Raw genomic sequence first — 19,611 nt, forward strand, 5'->3', positions numbered from 1 at the left:
CAGGTTGTCATTACCTTTAAATGAGCTTATCAGGTGGGTTTACTTACAGAATGCAAATGCACCGCATGTTTGTTTTCAAATGAACACTTGTAGAAACAAAAAATAATTTTAGCAAGCAATAATTGTATTTTTAACAAAATATTTAGTGTTTTATTCTATTCAACTTACAGGAAATCTTAGATCGAGAAATCAGTTTAGATAACAGAGAATTTTTATGAAGCAGAAATTGTTACATGGTTTATAGGTGTCTCGTTTTTGTTCCTTTTATTGTGATCTGCTTGGTTTTGAGTCCTTTTGCATCAACACTTTTCATAGAAAATGGATGTTGGGTAGTTAGTGCCAAAGATTCTGAGTATAGTTGTAAGAGGGAAGTAAAGGAGCTGATTTCCATCTGTTGTTGGGAGAGCTATAAAAAACAAAAAATTAAAAAGTAAACAGTTGAAATTCTTAAGTGCATATACAGGTGAGGCATTACCAAAACTCAGTGTTCATTGTTTGACTGAGAAATCATCAATACAAATTTAAGCTGTAGAGGTTTGGGCAAAGAGTAAGTATGATCTGGATCATAAAAATGAAAAGTTTTTAGGATTTAAAGTAAGGAATATGTACCAAGTTTTGCATCGTTTCTCGAAATTATGAAAGAAACACGCGATTGTTTTACTAGGAGTGTGATTATATGTTACCCCGTTGATATTTTCTCTCATTCTTAGTAAGCCAACAACATGGATTTGAGTCTCAGATTGGTTGTGGTAATGGTTGTTAAGGAATATAAAAGGCAACGTGTTGTTTTTATCTTCTTTAGATGTGGATCTGAAAGCCTCCCACGAACACAGTTGTCAACAGAAGTCATAAGGAAATCTGCCAGTACAGATAATTTTGTTCCTTCTGTGACAGAAGCTGCGATGGATCAGTTTCGTAGTAATCCAAGCAGCATAATGACTGTGAGTGTGGGGTGAGTGCTAAATGAGGTCTTCTGTTGAACCTTTTTTAACAGACCATGTAAGCTAAAAGATAGCTTTAAGAGTCCCTTCGTTGTATTGCTTATGTGCTAACAATTGAGGCATGTTCTGTGTGCTGTGCTAAGAGTTCTATTGTTGTCTTCACTTATTTCCTTCATTTGTTTCTAGTCATGACCCAAAAATTATCGTTTGTGTTATCTGCAGTTCAGTTATTCCTTCAGTGCTTAAGTTGTGTTACTCACTTTTAAAAAGTGCTTCTGTTTGATTTATCGTATTGTTAAATAACACAGACCTTAGAACTATGTGGATTATCTTTCTTACCACTTTTTGTTTTCTTTTATGTGGCACTCTTTTAGGAAGTTATGAATCCTTAAGTTACCAATCTTAATAACTTTTTTCTTTTTTTTTAACCTTGTTTTTTCTCTTTTATTTAACTGTTTTATACAGAAGTGATTTTTTTTCCTTTTGTGTTTGCAATGTTTTATACAGAGTGATCTTTTCCTTTTGTGTTTCAAAAAGTCTACATGTTTTTAAAGAGGCAAATTATATGTTTTGAAATGGCTCAATTTTTACCTCTGAGTGTCTCACATCTCTGTTGAGATAATGTCCAAGAGTTGCTAGGTGGCACATTTCATTTGTAGAAAAGAGCAGGTAGTTTAATGAGTATCTGGTAGCTTTTATATTTAAAATGACATGTTTTCAGTATTGAAAATTGTTTTTCCCATTTTTGTAGTGAGTGGTTTATTTTTCACAACTGCAGTCTGTTAAACTTATGTTTAGAGCTGACTAGTTTTATGTTAAGAAAAGGTGAATGTTTTTATATTGTTTTTGTCCTTAAATGATGTATGTTTTACAGTTCTGGATTATGGGCAGAACTGATCAAGAATCGTCAAAATTCATCAGAACTTAAGAGTCGTCATAATTCTGGTGCCAGCGCTGATATACTAAAAAGTCGACATAATTCAGGTGCGTTGAAAAGGAAGGGTTTACAACGTTAATGTACTTCATCATGTCATTAGCAACTCGGTGGTCTTTAAGGCTCATTCCATTCAAATTTTTGGATGGCAGCAAATTACCATTTTATCTTAGATTCATATTGTTTTAAAGTGTTTATGATTCAAAGATATTTATTTTTAGATTCGTTCAGGATCTTTGCCTATTTCAGTCTTCCATCACGTTCCATATTTACACTTTCAGAATAGCATAAAAATAATATCTCGATTCATATTGCTTTCCAAAAGGTGCAGGTGGAGATATGCTTAAAAGTCGACATAATTCAGGCACTGGATCAGTCCCAGGTGGCCTCTATTCAGATGTGTCCAGCCTTTTAGAGTCAGGGCAAACAACTGAAGATGGGTGTGAAGGAGATATTAGTGATTCTGATAATGAGTGCTGTGACTGGCTCCAAGATTTCGAAGCTGTGCGACCTTTTCTGCCTGAGTTTTGGCTAATCTTAAGAGTTTCCAGTGACTGTGTCGACACTTTCTTTCATTGTCGGTAAGCTTTGTTGGACAGTATTTCATGTGAATGGTAGGATTTTATTGTTTCTTTTATATTTATAAGTATTTTTCCCAGCAGAATTTACAGTTAATCCTATCACTTTGTCAGTTTTTATTTCATAATCAATACAAGGTGTTTAATGTTAAGCATAGCAATTACTGTACATATTTGTATGAATTGAAACCCATTATTTCTGCATAGATTCCCATTAATAATAAGAAAGTCTGAACTGTTAATACTTCTATAGGTGATGTGAAATTATAACTTTATTAATTATACGTCAGATCGGAAGGAGAGGTCTCTCGCTTGCGCTCAGTGCAAGCTGAAGTGGTACGTAGCGTTCGAGCCCTCGTGAAGCTCGTGAACCAGACACTTCTCCTTCAGGATCTTCACTCTACGCGTATGTGTAACCGTTTGCTGGAACCAGACACATCTGAGGATATATGGCGTCATGAAGAGACAAAAGGAAGAAATACTGAAGGTATGTTGATTGATAAGGGTAGCCTTTCTGTTTTCATCAAATGTCATTAATACTTGTAACTGGTTTTTAGGGTTTTATTTCAGTAATGATTGATTATTGTATGTATGTTTTAAGTCGTCAGTAACTATGTAACTGTATTTTTAGTGTGTAATGTTCGTGGAAATGACAAACCTCCATGGTTCATAACCAGAAATATGCGTAGGCTTGAAAATTGTTTATTGATGTAAGCCCTAAAATTCATGAACATGAGAAGATATGTTGTGCCTCTAACGATATGCTAATTTGTTTTTGTTTTGTAGTAGAATATATTGACATTAACCACCCAGAGATGCTTCTTCTAAGATAAACTTCTGTTGCTCTTTTGTTTTTTGTAAACTGCGTAACAGAAGTTTTGTCATAGAAAAACATTTCCTTAAAAGCATTTGCAGTTTATGTAAATCACATAAGCAGTTTTGAGATAGGATTTAAGTGTTATTTTAAAAAGACTTTAATGTTATTGAATCAGATCTTCAACATGGATTACTCTACTTATTATGCTTATTACCTTTAACTTTCAGATGGTGATGCAGATTCCAGAGGAGTTTTAGAAGCTAGCCTGAAATTCAAGGCTGGGGCATTTGCCTGTCGAGTAGTGTGGGAGACTAAGTTTGAATTACATCCCAAGGTGAAGCTGTGTGCTGGAAAAGTAGGCAGTAAGGGCATCCAAGCCTTACGTACCATTTTAAACCCCCATCTCTGTAAACAATCGGAAAATATGTTTGTTTATGACGGACACTTCAGGAAATGGACCCCATGTCTTTTACCTAAGGTAAAATTATTTGAGAGATTTATATAATCTTGATATAGTATCCAGAATATTAAGTTTTGTTTGGTATCCATCCCTTACAGTTATTTGAATTAAGAGGGACTGTTATTTAAAGAAAGAAGGATATACTTATCTTGAATGTAGAATGAAATGAATTAGAAGTTGCCATGTATACATACAGTATTACATTGTACTGGACATAGGTGAAACTGGTGGCATAAAGAATAACAGTTTTATTGTTATATGAGTTTTTCATAATCTGTGATGCTTGGACTCAGTAGTATCCGGTACGTACTGTATTTGGAAAACAAAGCCCAAAATTGTTCCTCTGGCAGTATAAACATAGACATTTAGTGTCATCCTGCTATATTTTGATTTTACATTATATTTTATTATTATTATATTATTAAGTGCTTTAACCTTACACAAAATACTTCACGCTTATAGGGCTCACATGTACTTTATATGTACAAGGGGACATATTCTCTCTCTCCAAATTTCATACATCTACAGAGAGCTCTTGCATTTTGCACGCTTTAAGAATTTGAAATTTGCATTTTGATAAAAAAAAATATATTTTTCTTTTATAATTCTGTTATGTAATAGCCTGACTTATTGTTAATAAATTACTTATATATTTTCCTAATTGCAGAAGAAAGTGATAGTTGATAAATAGAACACAAATGTGCTTGTTGAATCCTTGGGAGCCTCTCAGTTAATTGGGTCACTCATTTTTGCAGAAAAAGTTCGTTTTTAGTTGGGAACCATATTTTAAGTGCGTAATTGGTTTGTTTGTAGTTTTTTTTAAGTAAATTTGATTCATAATGCACCCATTATTTACGAAAACTTATTTTCACAATTTAGGAGGGAGTTTGGGATGTCGGGCTTAAATAAATTACAGATTTATTAGCACTAAATAGTAAACAAGGATTATTTTTGGGTGACAGAAACCCTGGTATATAAGAGTAACAATAAGAGGTTTTCAATTTTTTAAAACTTGGGTTATTGTGTCCACCTTCCACTTCATATGTGAGAGAGTCCCATATGCCATATGGCACTCCCTGGAGTGACTTAACCCTTAAACGCCGACTGGACGTATTTTACGTCGACATTTTTTGTCTCTCGGGTGCCGACTGGACGTATTTTACGTCGACATACAAAAAGTTTTTTTAAAAATTCGCGGAAAAAATACTTTTAGGCCTACCAGCCGAAAACTCTTGAATCACGCGCCTTGGGGGATGCTGGGAGTTTCACGGATCAAGGTGTTGTTGTGTTTTTACAATCGTTACGCAGGCGCGCAAGCGCGAATTTCTTTCTTGCCGCACTAAAAAGTATCTGTGACACATCTCTGAAATTATTTTCGTCACTTTGACATATTTTTGTACCATTTTAAATTAGCCGTTACATAGAGTATTATATATGAAAATGTGCGCATTTGTATGTAGAATACAACAAAAAATACTCATGATTGTAGCTTTTATCAGTTTTAAGATATTTTCATATAAATAACGATAAGTGCCAAAATTTCAACCTTCTGTCAACTTTGACTCTACCGAAAGGAAATGGTCGAAAAACGCTATTGTAAAGCTAAAACTCTTATATTTTAGTAATATTCAATCATTTAACTTAATTTTGCAACTAATTGGAAGTCTCTAGCACAATATTTCGATTTATGGTGTATTTATGAAAAAACTTTTTCCTTACGTCCGCGCGGTAACTCTTCCGAAAATAATCATACATGCGATTGTGGTAATGTTTGCACCATTTTAAATTAGCCGTTACATAAGTAAATTTTTATATATGAAAATGTGCGCAATTTCATGCACAATACAACTAAAAACAACCCATGGTTGTAGCTTTTATCAATTTCGAAATATTTTCATATAAAAAATGATAAGTGACAAATTTCAACCTTCGGTCAATTTTGACTCTACCGAAATGGTCGAAAAACGCAATTGTAAGCTAAAACGCCTATATTCTAGTATATTCAAGCATTTACCTTCATTTTGCAACAAATTGGAAAGTCTCTAGCACAATATTTCGATTTTATGGTGAATTTAATGAAAAAAAAAAAAGAAAAAAAAAAACATTTTCTTTACGTCCGCGCGGTAACTCTTCCGAAAAAATTATACGTGCGATTGTGGTAATGTTTGCAAACCATTTTTAAATTAGCCGTTACATAACGTTTTTATATATGAAAATGTGCGCAATTTCACGTATAATACAACAATAAATAGTTGAAGGTTTGTAGCTATTCTCATTTTCGAATATTTGCATATAAAATCACGATAAATAGAAAAAAAAACCACGTTCGGGTCCAAATTTGACTCTACCGAAATGATCGAAAAACGCAATTGTAAGATAAAACTCTTACAGTCTAGTAAATATTCAGTCATTTATCTTCATCGTGAAACAAATTCGAAGTCTCTAGCACAATATTTAAAGTTTATGGTGAATTTTTAAAAAAAACAAAAAAAACGTTCCTTCCCTCCGCGCGCGGATTCTCCGCCACAAATCTCCGAAATGCGTAAGTCCCATTCTCGGAATATTTTGCTCCGTTTCATATTAGGCATTTCATAGAGTTTTATATATGAAAATGTGCGCAATTTCAATGTAGAATAAAACAAAAAAAAAAATATTTGAAAGTTGTAGCTTTTCTTATTTCCGAAATAATTGCATATAAAAAAATATATATATAAAAAATTCGACATTCGGTCAACTTTAGCTCGTCAGATATGGTCGAAAACTGCATTTGTAAGCTAATATTCTTACAGTATAGTAATATTCAATCATTTGTCTTCATTCTGAAACATATTGGAAGTCTCTAGGACAATATTTTAGATTTATGGTGAATTTTTGAAAAAATAATGTGTTTACGTAAGCGCGTTACGAAATTCATGCATTATTTTGTGATAATATTTTCTCTGTGTTGCTTTTATCGTTTTACAATGTGTTATATATCAAAATGATCGCAATTTAGTGCACATTACAACGAAAAAGAAAGTACTTGTTACTTCAAACCGTTTTTGGCGCACAGCGCGATTTGAGAATACAATTATATATGAAAATTTCGTTTTTTTTTGCGCTATCATATATCGCATTTATTTATATGATGAATGATATTTTTTTTCATTTCTGATGGTTGCATACTGAACTTCAAGTAAAACATGACAAAAAAAAGGAGCCAAAAATGAACTCTTAATCTTGAAAACTAAGCGCGCTGTGATTTTTTGAAAAAAATATTTTTTCCGCTTACGCGCTCACTCTCAAACCCCTCCGGTCATAAACGGGAGTCATTTTTTATTTACCGCTCCGGCGTTTAAGGGTTAAGTAGCGGAGAACAACATTCAGACCTTTGTTCCGATACGTAATACGAATCATCGGTCCTTTAACAATAGGAATGTAACTTAGCGGCAGCTGGAACCGGCCATAAACTTCGAACAAGGGGGTTCGGTAGTTAACTGCTTGTCCGACAGTCGGCGGTCGTGCGATGAGACTGAGTGAAGAATCACTTTGCTTTCGCTTTCGGCGCGCTGAGTGATATATGTGGTTGTTTGCCGCTTTGCCCGCTTCTGTCGTATGCTTTGGAATACTCCTTCAATTGTGAAGATATTACTTTCTCTTATACTAGTGTGCTTGTGTGGGTCACGTAATTGGTTTGTTTGTAGTTTTTTTTAAGTAAATTTGATTCATAATGCACCCATTATTTACGAAAACTTATTTTCACAATTTAGGAGGGAGTTTGGGATGTCGCGGCTTAAATAATTACAGATTTATTAGCACTAAATAGATAAACAAGGATTATTTTTTGTTTTTGGGTGACAGAAAACCCTGGGTATATAAGAGTAACAATAAGAGGTTTTTCAATTTTTTAAACTTGGGTTTATTGTGTCCACCTTCCACTTCATATGTGAGAGAGTCCCCATATGCCATATGGCACTCCCTGGAGTGACTTAAGTAGTGGAGAACAACATTCAGCCTTTGTTCCGATACGTAATACGAATCATCGGTCCTTTAACAATAGGAATGTAACTTAGCGGCAGCTGGAACCGGCCATAAACTTCGAACAAGGGGGTTCGGTAGTTAACTGCTTGTCCGACAGTCGGCGGTCTGTGCGACTGAGAGGTGAAGAATCACTTTGCTTTCGGCCGCGCTGAGTGATATATGTGTTGTTTGCCGCTTTGCCCGCTTCTGTCGTATGCTTTGGAATACTCCTTCAATTGTGAAGATATTATTACTTTCTCTTATACTAGTGTGCTTGTGTGGAAATAAAGTGAGTACTTGGTTATTTTTTGTTATTTTCTTGTGATTGTCTCGTGGAATGGATTCCCGCGAGCCGGAAAGACCCCCCCCTCCCCCATCAGCTGCAGATTGTGCCCTGGTGTGGAGGGCCGTAAGTGTGGGGCCTTTCGATCCCTTTTCGAGGTTGATCCTCATAAGCTTTGTGCTCGGTGTCGAGGGCGTGAGTGCTCTCGCGCCAAGGCGTGTGATTTGCAGAGGATGGTCGTGATGCTGCCGCCTGGTTTTGCCGCTCTTGCTCCAGCCCCTGACTTCCGGTGTCCCAAGAGCTTCCCGTTGGATCTGCCGCTGGTTCCTGCTCTGCCTCCTCTTCCTGTGCTTGCCGCTCCCGTACCAGTTCCTGCCGCCGTCTTTCCTGCCCGTGGTGTTGCTGCCCCCACCCCAGGTCCTTCCGGACAGGTGCAGCTGGGCCCTGTTACTTCGGCAACTGCCCCGGCTCCGTCCTGGATGGAGGACCTGACGGTGGTCCTGAGGAAGCTGATGAAGAAGAAGAGGAAGGTGTCATCGTCGTTTTCTTCGTCGTCGTCTGCTGCCGCCGCTTCACCTTCGACTTCCAAGGTCCCACAGCTTAGGAAGAAGACGGTAGCCTCCTCCCCCCCTAAGAAGTCTCACTCTGAGACCTCTAAGGGTCCGTCCCACTCCGGTGGGACGGTTGGGGCTTCCGCTGGTCCTCCTGTTCCTTCGGGAACAGGGCCTGTCTCTCCTTCCGCAAGGAAGAAGAAGACGGGGACCAGAAGGGTACTGGCTAACACTGGTACCTCCTTGCCTGGTGCCAGAGGTTCTGCCTCGACGCCAGGTACTGTCTTGACCTCTCGTTTGCGAGAGGTACCGAGTGTACGGTCGCCTACGGGTGACCATGCAGCCAAGACCCAGGCAGCCGAGTTCGCTCGGCGCCAGGATCCAGGCACGGAGCGGAAGACTGGCGGAAGTCGCCCAGGTGACTCCCACCAGGCCAGGGATCACTCTTGTGGCGAGCCGCCGGTACCCAGGGTTGACGCGATGGTCCCAGACCGGCCGTGGGACAGCGGACTCTGCCAGTCCCCTGACCGCCGCTCCCACCGGGACCAGGCAGATAGGGGGACCAGCAGCAGCTCTTCTGACGCTCGGGACTGTTGCCGCTATTCTCGATCTAGCTGCGCGACCAGGCCTGCAGCTCGATCGCCACCACGGGTTGGCGAGTGTCTGCAGCCCCCCCAGCACGCTGGTTCTGCCGGTGGGCGAGGGGGGAATGTCAGGTCTTCCTCTCCTATCCTTTCAACTTCCTCGGGTTACACCGGGAAGAGCGAGGCGATCAGGAGCGATGCGAACCTGCCACGAGGGCCTACGAACCTGGCACGGTCCTAGGACCGACCAGATTGTACGCACAAGTGGCAGGAGGAGACCATGAGGGGTCTGTTGTGGTTCCTCCTGTGGAAGGAGGAAGGTCTCAGGAGGCGTTCTCGCTGGATTGGCTCGGCGGTCCATCTCCGCAAGAGGCAGTTACTCCTGAGATCCAGAGGTTATTGCGCTGATTCGTCAGCACAATGACCTCGGGGAAGGATCGCCACTCCCACCTTCCGAGCCTACATCTAGGCTGGAGTCGTTCTGGGGACCTAGGAAGGAACCCAGGACAGTGGGTCTGCCGCGATCAGCCTTGGCCGACAGTGTGCTGAGCCAGGTGGACGCTCTCGTCTCCGGACAGGAGGGTTCGGTTCGGTCCGGCAGGTCGTCCAAGCCCCTTCCCCCACCTCTACTACGACAGAGGCGATTCTATGTGCCTTCGGAGGACCCTCTGCTGCCAAAACAGGTTAACCTGGAGCTGGCTAGGCTAACTCCGGGGGTGTCTCTTCAGCACCTGCTCTCAGAGAACCTCTGGTTCTCGCAGCAAGAGGCACTTGCGTTGGAATCAACTGCCATGGCAGCATTCCAAGCAGTCTCCTGGATAGACCTGTGGTCCCTCACAGTGTCTAAGGTCGCGGCCTCTTCGAGAAACATCATTCTTGAGGGGGACCCGGCTATCGTGAGACTGTGCCAGTCTGGAGGTAGGGCTATCTCCTACCTGGCCCACCAGACAGCCAACCTGTGGGCCAACCTGGTTCTGAGGCGTAGGGACGCTGTCCTCACTTGAGTAACCAGGTTGGCAGGGCACGAGACAGCCTTGGGTCTTTGTAATGGACCGGTGCGGAGTTCCTCCTCTCTCTTCCCCAGAAAGATGGTGGACGCTGCGGTGGAACAACAGCGCACTGACGACAGTGACCGTCTAGTCCACCAGGCAGTCTCAAAGGCGGCTGGGCAGCCTCGAGCTACTGTGGCTAAGCCCAAGAGCTTAGTTAGCGCTTCCTCTGCGGCTAAGACGATTGCCTCGTTGAAGCCAAGAGGAAAGACTCTGCCTTCGACCTCTACTGTAAGGAGCGATTGTAACCAGCCCTCCTCCCACCCCTCCTTCTCTTGAGGAGGAACAGGGAAGAAGTCGAAGAGAGGAGGGAAATGCTAGGGTCGGCATTCCCCCTCACCTGCTGCTGGAAGTTGGGGGCGTGCCTGACGAGCCATTGGGCAACTTGGCAGCGCTACGGAGCAGAGACCTGGATAGAGAATGTCCTTCGGGATGGATATCTACTACCCTTTGAGTCTCAGCCATCCCTCACCTCCAACCCGGTCCATCTACAAATGTACGTTCCTGGTTCTGCCAGGGACGTGGCGCTTCAGCAGGAAGTAGAAGCCATGCTGAGCAAACGAGCTGTGGAGATCGTATGGGATCAGTCACCGGGCTTCTACAGTCGACTTTTCCTGGTGGAGAAGTCCTCGGGGGGGCTTGCGCCCGGTGATAGATCTCTCTCCCTTGAACCGATTTGTTCGCCAGACTCAGTTCACGATGGAAACAACACGTTCAGTGCTCGAGTCCATCAGGGAGAACGACTTCATGCTTTCTGTGGACCTGAAGGACGCGTATTTCCGGATACCCATCCATCAGTCCTCTAGGAAGTACCTCCGCTTCATCCTTGACGGGACGGTGTACCGATTCAGGGCACTTTGTTTCGGTCTCTCAACCGCCCCACAGGTGTTCACGCGAGTGTTCACTCTGGTGTCTGCTTGGGCCCATTCAGTAGGGATACGTCTTCTGAGGTATCTCGATGATTGGTTAGTCCTGGCGAGCTCCCGCTCACAGTTGCTACAGGACAGGGATCGACTCCTCGAATTCTGCCGCGACCTTGGGATCGTAGTGAATTTCAAGAAGTCGGATCTCGAACCCAAGCAGAGGATGAAGTACCTGGGCATGCTGATCGATATGGTAGCAGGGCGAGTCTTCCCAGCAGACTCGAGGATCAGCAGGTTCAGGGAGGCTGCCAGACAGTTCCTGTCCCTACAGGAGCAGCCAGCTCAGCAGTGGCAGGTCGTGATCGGTCACCTGTCGTCTCTCGAGAAGCTAGTCCCTCACGGGCATCTTCACCTGCGGTCTCTTCAGTAGAGGCTAAAGGAGAGTTGGTCACAGGCAAGAGACCCACTGTACTTACCCGTGTCTCACGGAGGAGGTGAGGCAGGACCTAGCCTGGTGGCTGGACAACAGGAACTTCGTAGAGGAGTGCCTCTTCGCACCCCAGCCCCCCCCCGGGAATGTTGCTGTTCTCAGATGCGTGTGTGACAAGCCAGTAGTAGTTCAGGCTTCCGCCGCTAGATGCTACCTGAGGCAACCCTCAAGCATCAGTGTGCGCCAACTGGCGTCATCGTGGGAAGACGTATAGGTTGCACGTTTCACATTTGTTTAGAAGTACTTCACGCCTTTTTTGTCTATTTTTTACGATGACTGAAAGGAAGGAGCAGCGTGCTGCCGTAAAATTCTGTTTTTTGTTTTTTTGCTGGGGAAACAGGCAGCGGAAACAGATGCTATGCTTCGAACAGCTTACAAAGATGTTGCCATGAGTCAAAAACACAATTTCATACAATCAACTTACCTGTCAGATATATACATAGCTAAGACTCCGTCGTCCCCCCCTCCCCGACAGAAATTCAAATTTCGCGCCACTCGCTACAGGTAGGTCAGTGATCTACCGGCCTGCCCTGGGCGGCAGGACTAGGAACCATCCCCGTTTTCTATCAATATTTTCTCTGTCGCCGGTATGTATCAACATTGTTGTTATTACCTCCTGACTTAGATTCATTTTTCATTCCTTTGATCATCGTTTTTTCGGCTTTTTGGTGACGTATTTGGATCGTGATTCGCCTACAGTGAACTGTTTTTGGAATAACTCTTTTGGATTTTTCTCAGTAATGTCTGATTCTAATGTGAGTGTGAGAATGTGTGTGAATGTAGGCTGCAGGGTGAGGATGATCCTCACACCTGTATGCCGTAAATGTAGGGGGTTTCAGTGTTCTGCTATTAATACTTGTAAGGAATGCGAGGGGATTGAATGCAGAAGAGTGGAAGACTTTGACTTCTTATTTGAAGAAGTTAGAGAGGGATAGATAGAGACGATTGAAAGGTGTGATTTCAAAGCCTATTGAGCCTTTCACTGATAATTCTAATCCTACTGATGTAGATTCTCCCTATGTATCTCATTCTCACGAGTGCTTTTTCGGATTCGGCATCGGAAAATCGCCAATCTGAAAGCTACAATTAGAGACATGAAGTCCAAGATGGCTGACTTCAAAGGTAAGGGCTAGTGAAAGTGAGCATTACAGTGAGTGAGTTCTCCCAGTGTTGTGGAGGGGGGGCGTTTGATCGTCCCTGCGACGCTCCCAGGCCTAGAACCTCTTCCAAGCTCACGAGCCCAGAGGGGAGAAGGAAAGTCGAAGCCTTAAGGAGGTTGTGGGGAATCCCCAAACGGTCCAGACGTCCCTTCAGCTAGCTCTGCTTCGTTGCAGGCGGCTCAAGGGCGCTATAGGAGAAAAGCGTCCTTCGCGAGTGTTTCTCGTCCTCTCCCTCTCCCTCACCTAAACGAGGGTGGAAGGAATCGAACTTGTCGAGACCGCTGAAGCGTCATATGACGCCTGACATGGATTCTAGTCCCAGAGCGTTTCTCAGATTGACGCTCCGTCTTCTAGCAAGAAAGCGAAGGGGCGTCAGCGTCACCTGAAGTGTACGCGGAAGTACCCTTTCCTTCTTCCCCCACCCCACGAGTGATGACGAAAGACCGTCATGCACTGGACGTGGTAGAAGCGTCAAAGAAAGATCATTATAGCAGTTCAAGAGCAACTGTCATCTCGACAACGTCGGAAGGACGTGACGCTTCCAATTAAGAAGTCTCGTCCTCTCTTACCTGTTCAACGACAAGCTTCTTCCAAACGCGAAGCGTCATCGAGACGTCAGTTAAAAGACGTCATCCATGACGCTTGGCAAACGGGAAGCGTCTGTAAGCATGAAGAGTCTTCTAAAATTCTAGAGAAGCCGAAGCTTATGACGCCTTCCAAGACTATTAGAGCGGGAAAGAGGAAGGATTATCATTCCCTTAGCCCTCTCCTGTTAGGAGTTTGTCTCCGCAAAGAAGAAGAATGTTCGGAAAGGAGAGCGGAGACGCTTTTAGATCCCGAGTTAGAGGAAAACTCGGATGACGAATATAGTGGAAGAAGGTCTGTCTAACTATAAGGTGTTGACTACCCTTCTTCGTGAGGAGTACGGAGACGAGTTGACGCCTGCAGCTCCTCCTTCTCCTCGCTCGCTCTTTTCCAGTGCTAAGACAAGAAGCCTTCGTCGTTTCTTAAAATGAAACCCACCATATCGATGAGAGAGCATTACATTCCCTTAGACTCATGAATTGAAGTCTAAGAAAGACTTAGTGAGGACAGTCTTCTGCATGCCTCCAGCAAGATTAGCTGGAAAAGAGCATTTGGTATCGGACGGGAGAAAATATGGGTATTGCTCTCCCTTCTACAACCGAAACAGTTTTTTCGACTTTGGTTGACGCTTCAAGGCGTCAAAGTCTCAATTCTGCACGGATTACGTGGAGAATTTCGGAACTGGGTCATCTCCTCAAGGGACGCTTTCGTGTATTGGAAGTTTTTAACTTCTTAGATTGGTCCCCTTGGGGTGATCCAACCCCCGAAAGCCCATGATTCGGAAGGAATCGAACCTGAAGCCCTGTTATGCATATTGTCTTGTATTGACAAGGCGGTACAGGATGGTCTTTTAAAGAAAAGGACTGTATATGGCGCCTTCTTAACAAAGGCAGTCTCACATGCTCAGAAAGCAGCACTTCTATAGCTGCTTTTTGTCCCTTTAAGAAGGGAAAATGAAGATTCTCTCCTCCAAGCACCAATAGGTGCCAGGCTCCTGGGATGTGTGGAAGCCTGGACACTGATAAATGCAGAAGCGTCATCTTTGGCGATCTTAAGGAGGGGATATCGTATCCCTTTCCTGAACACTCCTCCCCTAACGTCAATACCAAGGGAACTATCAGCCAAATACAAGGATCCTGTGCTGAGGGATACTCTTCGATAGATGGTAGAACAAATGTGGGACAGAGAGCGATAGAATTGGTACGGGATCAACACTCCCGGGTTTTACAATCGCACCTTTTTCTGGTGGCGAAAGCCTCGGGAGGCTGGATACCAGTACTGGACGTCAGCTCTGAACAGTTTTGTTCAGAAGGAGGAGTTCTCCATGGAGGACTTCTGCTTCAGTCATGGCGTCTTTACGACAGTGGGGAGATTGGATGGTGTCTTTAGATCTCCAGGACGCCTACTTTCACGTCCCGATCCACCCTTCATCGAAGAAGTACCTCCGTTTCATGACGGGGGAAGGATCTTTCAGTTCAGAGCCTTGTGTTTCGGCCTGTCCACAGCTCCTCAGGTCTTCACAAGCCTGATGAAGAATGTGGCGAGGTTTCTTCACCTCAAAAGAGTGAATGTCTCTATGTATCTAGACGACTGGCTCATCAGGGCCATATCGGAGAGACAGTGCTTGGAGGACCTAAAGTTAACTCGGGATTTGATCAAAGCGTTGGGATTGCTGGTGAACCTCGAAAAGTCTCACCTGACCCCCAGACAAGACCTAGTCTATCTGGGGATTCGGATGGATTCTCGGGGTTTTCGAGTTTTTTCCTTCGCAAGAGAGAATCGCAAAGGAAAGGTTTTGCGGATAGTCTCTCTCTTCTTAGAGAAGCAACAAACGTCGGCGAGGGAATGGTTGAACCTTCTGGGGACGCTTTCCTCGCTAGAACAATTCTTCCCTCTAGGAAGACTTCATATACGTCCGCTTCAATTCTTCCTCAAGAGGTCTTGGAGCTGGGAAAACCGGACAACTGTCGGACGTTTTTCCCATTCCAGTGGAGATAAGTCACACCTACAGTGGTGGTTGCGCCCTCTGGAAGAGAATAAAGGGATCTCTCTAAGAACACAGAACCCAGACCTAGTGTTGTTCTCCGACGCGTCGGAAGACAGGTTGGGGGAGCGACATTAGGCTCAGAGGAAGTGTCAGACACCTGGGAACCAGCACAGGTGTCTTGGCACAGAAACTGCAAAGAGATCTTCGCCGTACATCTGGCCTTGAAGAGCCTAGAACCTCTGGTGTCAAGCAGGGTAGTGCAAGTAAACGTGGACAACACCACCGCACTTGCCTACATTCGGAAACAGGGGAGGGGAGGGGAGGGGGGACACTCCCTCGTTCCTTTATTTTCGAGCTCGTCACGAGAGACCTATTACTTTGGACGTCTCACAGGAACTTCTCCCTGATGACAGGGTTCGTACAGGGAGTAAGGAATGTGAGGGCGGACAGGCTCAGCAGGAGGAAACAGGTCCTTCATACAGAATGGACACTACACGAGGAAGTGTGTCTCGATCTCTGGTCTCTGTGGGGAACTCCTCATGTGGATCTCTTCGCAACATTCATTTCTAAAAGGCTCCCAGTTGTTTTGCTCGGTCGTGAAGATCCAAGAGCTCTTATGGTAGACGCCTTCCTGCTAAATTGTCTCGAGTAGACGTTTATGCTTTTCCCCCCCCCATTCAAAATCCTGGGGTTTAGTAATGAGAAAGTTTGTGGCGTCAAAAGAGACGAGGATGACGTTAATAGCCCCCCTTTTGGCCGGCCCAGGAATGGTTCACGGAGGTGGTAGAGTGGATCGTAGATTTCCAAGATCCCTACCAAGAAGGATGGATCTTCTCAGACAACCACACTTCAAGAGGGACCACCAAAACCTCACCGCTCTCGCTCTGACTGCCTTTCGACTATCGAAAGACTTGTCAGAGCGAGAGGCTTTTCTCGCGAAGTGTAAAGCGCGATCGCGAGAGCACGCAGAACCTCCACTACGAAAGTATACTAATCAAAGTGGGAGGTATTTAGAAGGTGGTGTAGATCCAAGAAGTTGTCCTCCTCCACTACCTCTATAGCGGAAATTTCTGATTTCCTGCTATTCCTGAGAGAAAAATCTCATCTAGCCGTATCCACATTAAAGGGATACAGAAGTATGCTCTCGGCTGTATTCAGGAACAGAGGTTTTAGATCTGGCAGATAATAAAGGATCTCCACGATCTCATAAGGTCTTTTGAGACTTCAAAGTCTAAGGAACCAGTACCTCCGAACTGGAACCTAGACGTAGTTTCTAAAGTACTGTCATCGGAAAGATTCGAACCTCCTCATCGGGCATCGTTTAGAGACCATTACCCGAAAATGCCCTATTCCTATTATCTTTAGCTACGCAAAGAGAATTAGTGAATTGCATGCTCTGCAGGATAAAGTAGGATTCAAGGGAGACTCAGCGATTTTGCTCGTTTAAGAAACCCTGTTTTTAGTGAAAAACGAGAATCCTACGAAGATCCCTGGCCTAAGTCAATATTCGATGTCAATAAGGCATGTCGAGTCTCGTATGCAGAGAAGCAGAGAGGTCTCTATGCCCTTTGATGAAGCTCTGAAGTTATACCTTCAGAGAAAGCATCAAATGGGAGGCTCTTAGACAAGGTCTTTGGTGCGCGGTAAACGACCCCGCCCCACAAGACTGATGTCCAAGAATGCGCTGGCATTCTTTTGTAAGAAACGTCATTACAGACGACTCTCATAGGCCTGTCCTGACGAACAGTACACTGTTGAGAGTAAAAGCTCATGAAGTGAGAGCTATAGCGACGTCTCTCTCGGTTCATAAGAATATGTCGTTTAAAAACAATCATAGATACGACATTTTGGAGATGCAACTCAGTATTTGCATCTCACGACTTGAAAGACGTTGCGTGTGACATATGAGAAGTGTTTTTCTTTTTTCTAGGTCCTTTCGTATCGGCGGATACGATTCTGGGTTCGGGAGCCGACAAACCAATCCTTAAATGTATATACTTTTTCCTTCTTTTTGGATATGGTCGAGTCTCTTCGAACAATGGAGGACTTAGGCTAGCACGGGCGGCCCGTCTATGTTGTTCAGTAAGAGAATTCTTGTCATATTCCAATTAGTTGAGTATAATTTTTTTTTTTTTTTTTTTTTTTGAAATTATGTATGTGTGCGTAGTGGTTTTGAGTTACGATTGTTGTGACGAGTTCGGGATAACTCTTAACAATCTGAGTTCTAACATATGGTTAGGATCAGGTGGTCGGGATTGGTTGTGTGCTCCTTCATGGTGTATTGTCATATAAGTGGATCAGCACCCATTGACAAAGTCCTTTTAGGCTCTGCCGAGTAAGTGGGTAAGACCCCATCGGCAGACCCACAAGAACGCTTTGGCCATAGATCATATATCTCGCTAAAGTTTCTTGAGGTGATGGCAGACTACTGGCAAACACCCACGAAGTCTACCACCTATCAGGTAGGAACCAAGGTTTTATTTATACCTACACACATTATGTTGTTTACCTGTCTATTCCATATAGAAGCTGTCTCTTACCCTCCACCGAAGGGTGCCAATCAGCTATGTATATATCTGACAGGTAAGTTGATTGTATGAATGATATTGTTATGTACAATAAAGTTTCATACATACTTACCTGGCAGATATATACAATTAAAGGCCCACCCACAGCCTCCCGCAGGAGACAGGTGGAAGAGAGAAATATGATAGAAAACGGGGATGATGTTTCTAGTCCTGCGCGCAGGGCAGGCCGGTAGATCACTGACCTACCTGTTATCGCGTGGCGCTGAATTTGAATTTCTAGTCGGGACGACGGAGTCTTAGCTATGTATATATCTGCCAGGTAGGTAAGTATGTATGAAACTTTTATTGTAAAAACATAACAATATCATTGTTATGTTACAATAAAGTTTCCATACATACTTACCTGGGCAAGATATATACAATTAAAAGAAACTCCACCCAGCCTCCCCCCCGCAGAGACAGGTGGAAGGAGAAGAAAAAAATATGATAGAAAAACGGGATGGTTCCTAGTCCTGCCGCCCGAGGCAGGCCGGTTAGATCACCTGACCTACCGGTTTAGCGGAGGTTGGCCGCGAAATTTTTGAATTTCTGTCGGGGACGACGGAGTCTTAGCTATGTATATATCTGCCAGGTAAGTATGTATGAAAACTTTATTGTAACATAACAATATCATGTTTACGAGTGGTTTGGATCGCTTTAAGAATGGTCAAATGTCACTGGAAGACCAGCCTCGTTCAGGGCGACCTTCAACCTCCCGAACGGATGAAAACATCACTAAAATTCATGAACTGATCATGGAAGACCGTCGCAGAACAATTGATGAGCTTGTTAATTTGACTAGGTGGTGTCCTGGAGTTCATGTCAACGAATTTTGAGCGAGGAATTGAATGAAAAGAGTTGCAGCAAAAATGGTGCCTCGCTTGCTCACGGACGGTCAAAAGCAGTCACCAATGGATGCCTGTCGTGAACTGAAAGAACAGTTTGGAAGTTGATCCAGACCTTTTTTTTTTTTTTTTTTTTTTTTTTTTTCGAGGTCATTACAGGTGATGTAAAGCTGGTGCTATGGCTACGACCCCAGATCAAGCAGCAATCAAGTCAGTGGAAGCATCCCACGTCACCTACGACCCAAAAAAGCATGTCAAGTGTGAAGTCCGTGTTAAGACGATGCTGATTTGTTTCTTTCTTCGATGTGAAAGGAATTGTCCACAAAGAATTCGTTCCTGCAGGTCACACTGTTAACCAGACGCTTCACTTGGCAGTGCTGATGCGTTTGCGAGATTCCGTGAGACGGAAACGCCCCGACCTGTGGCAAAGTGGAGGTGGTGGTGGCTTCATCACGACAATGCACCAGCGCACACCGCCTTGAGTGTGAGCACAGTTTCTGACCAAGAATGCATGGACCCCACTTACCACCCTCCCTATTCAGCCGATCTTGCTCCCTGTGACTTCTTTTTGTTCCCGCCCCCGAATGAAGAAAGCCCTCAAAGGAAAAAGTTTTGCAGACGTTGATGAGGTTTCAGAAGAAAACGACGGAGTCATTAAAAGCCATAACTTCACAAGAGTTCCAGAATTGCTTTCAACAGTGGAAAACACGTCTGGATAAGTGCTTTGCTTCAAATGGAGAATACTTTGAAGGTGATAAGACTGTAAACATGTAACAATAACTGAATAAAATTCTATGACACAATTCCGGTTACTTTTGGGTCCCCCATCGTATGTCAACAAACAGGGGGCCTAGTCCCTCCCGTTGCATCAGTTGACGTTGCAGGTGCACGAGTGGGCCGTGCCTCACTCAGTGGAGC

General features: G+C 43.7%; 2 protein-coding genes across 2 annotated transcripts in view; both read left to right on the top strand.

Moving 5' to 3' along the window:
* LOC135227071 (KICSTOR complex protein SZT2-like) overlaps nt 1-19,611 on the top strand; it is a gene marked incomplete at its 5' end in the record, with an annotated part of 399,314 nt that overhangs the window by 251,167 nt on the left and 128,536 nt on the right.
* LOC135226916 (KICSTOR complex protein SZT2-like) lies at nt 7-4,421 on the top strand. Its single transcript, XM_064266599.1, has 7 exons — nt 7-33; nt 803-952; nt 1,816-1,925; nt 2,201-2,456; nt 2,744-2,940; nt 3,498-3,748; nt 4,398-4,421. Exons 2-7 carry the CDS (start codon nt 903-905, stop codon nt 4,419-4,421), a joined length of 888 nt encoding a protein of 295 aa, XP_064122669.1. The 5' UTR covers nt 7-33; nt 803-902.

This window comes from Macrobrachium nipponense, chromosome 15, assembly GCF_015104395.2.
Source record: "Macrobrachium nipponense isolate FS-2020 chromosome 15, ASM1510439v2, whole genome shotgun sequence".
Lineage (NCBI taxonomy): Eukaryota > Metazoa > Arthropoda > Malacostraca > Decapoda > Palaemonidae > Macrobrachium > Macrobrachium nipponense.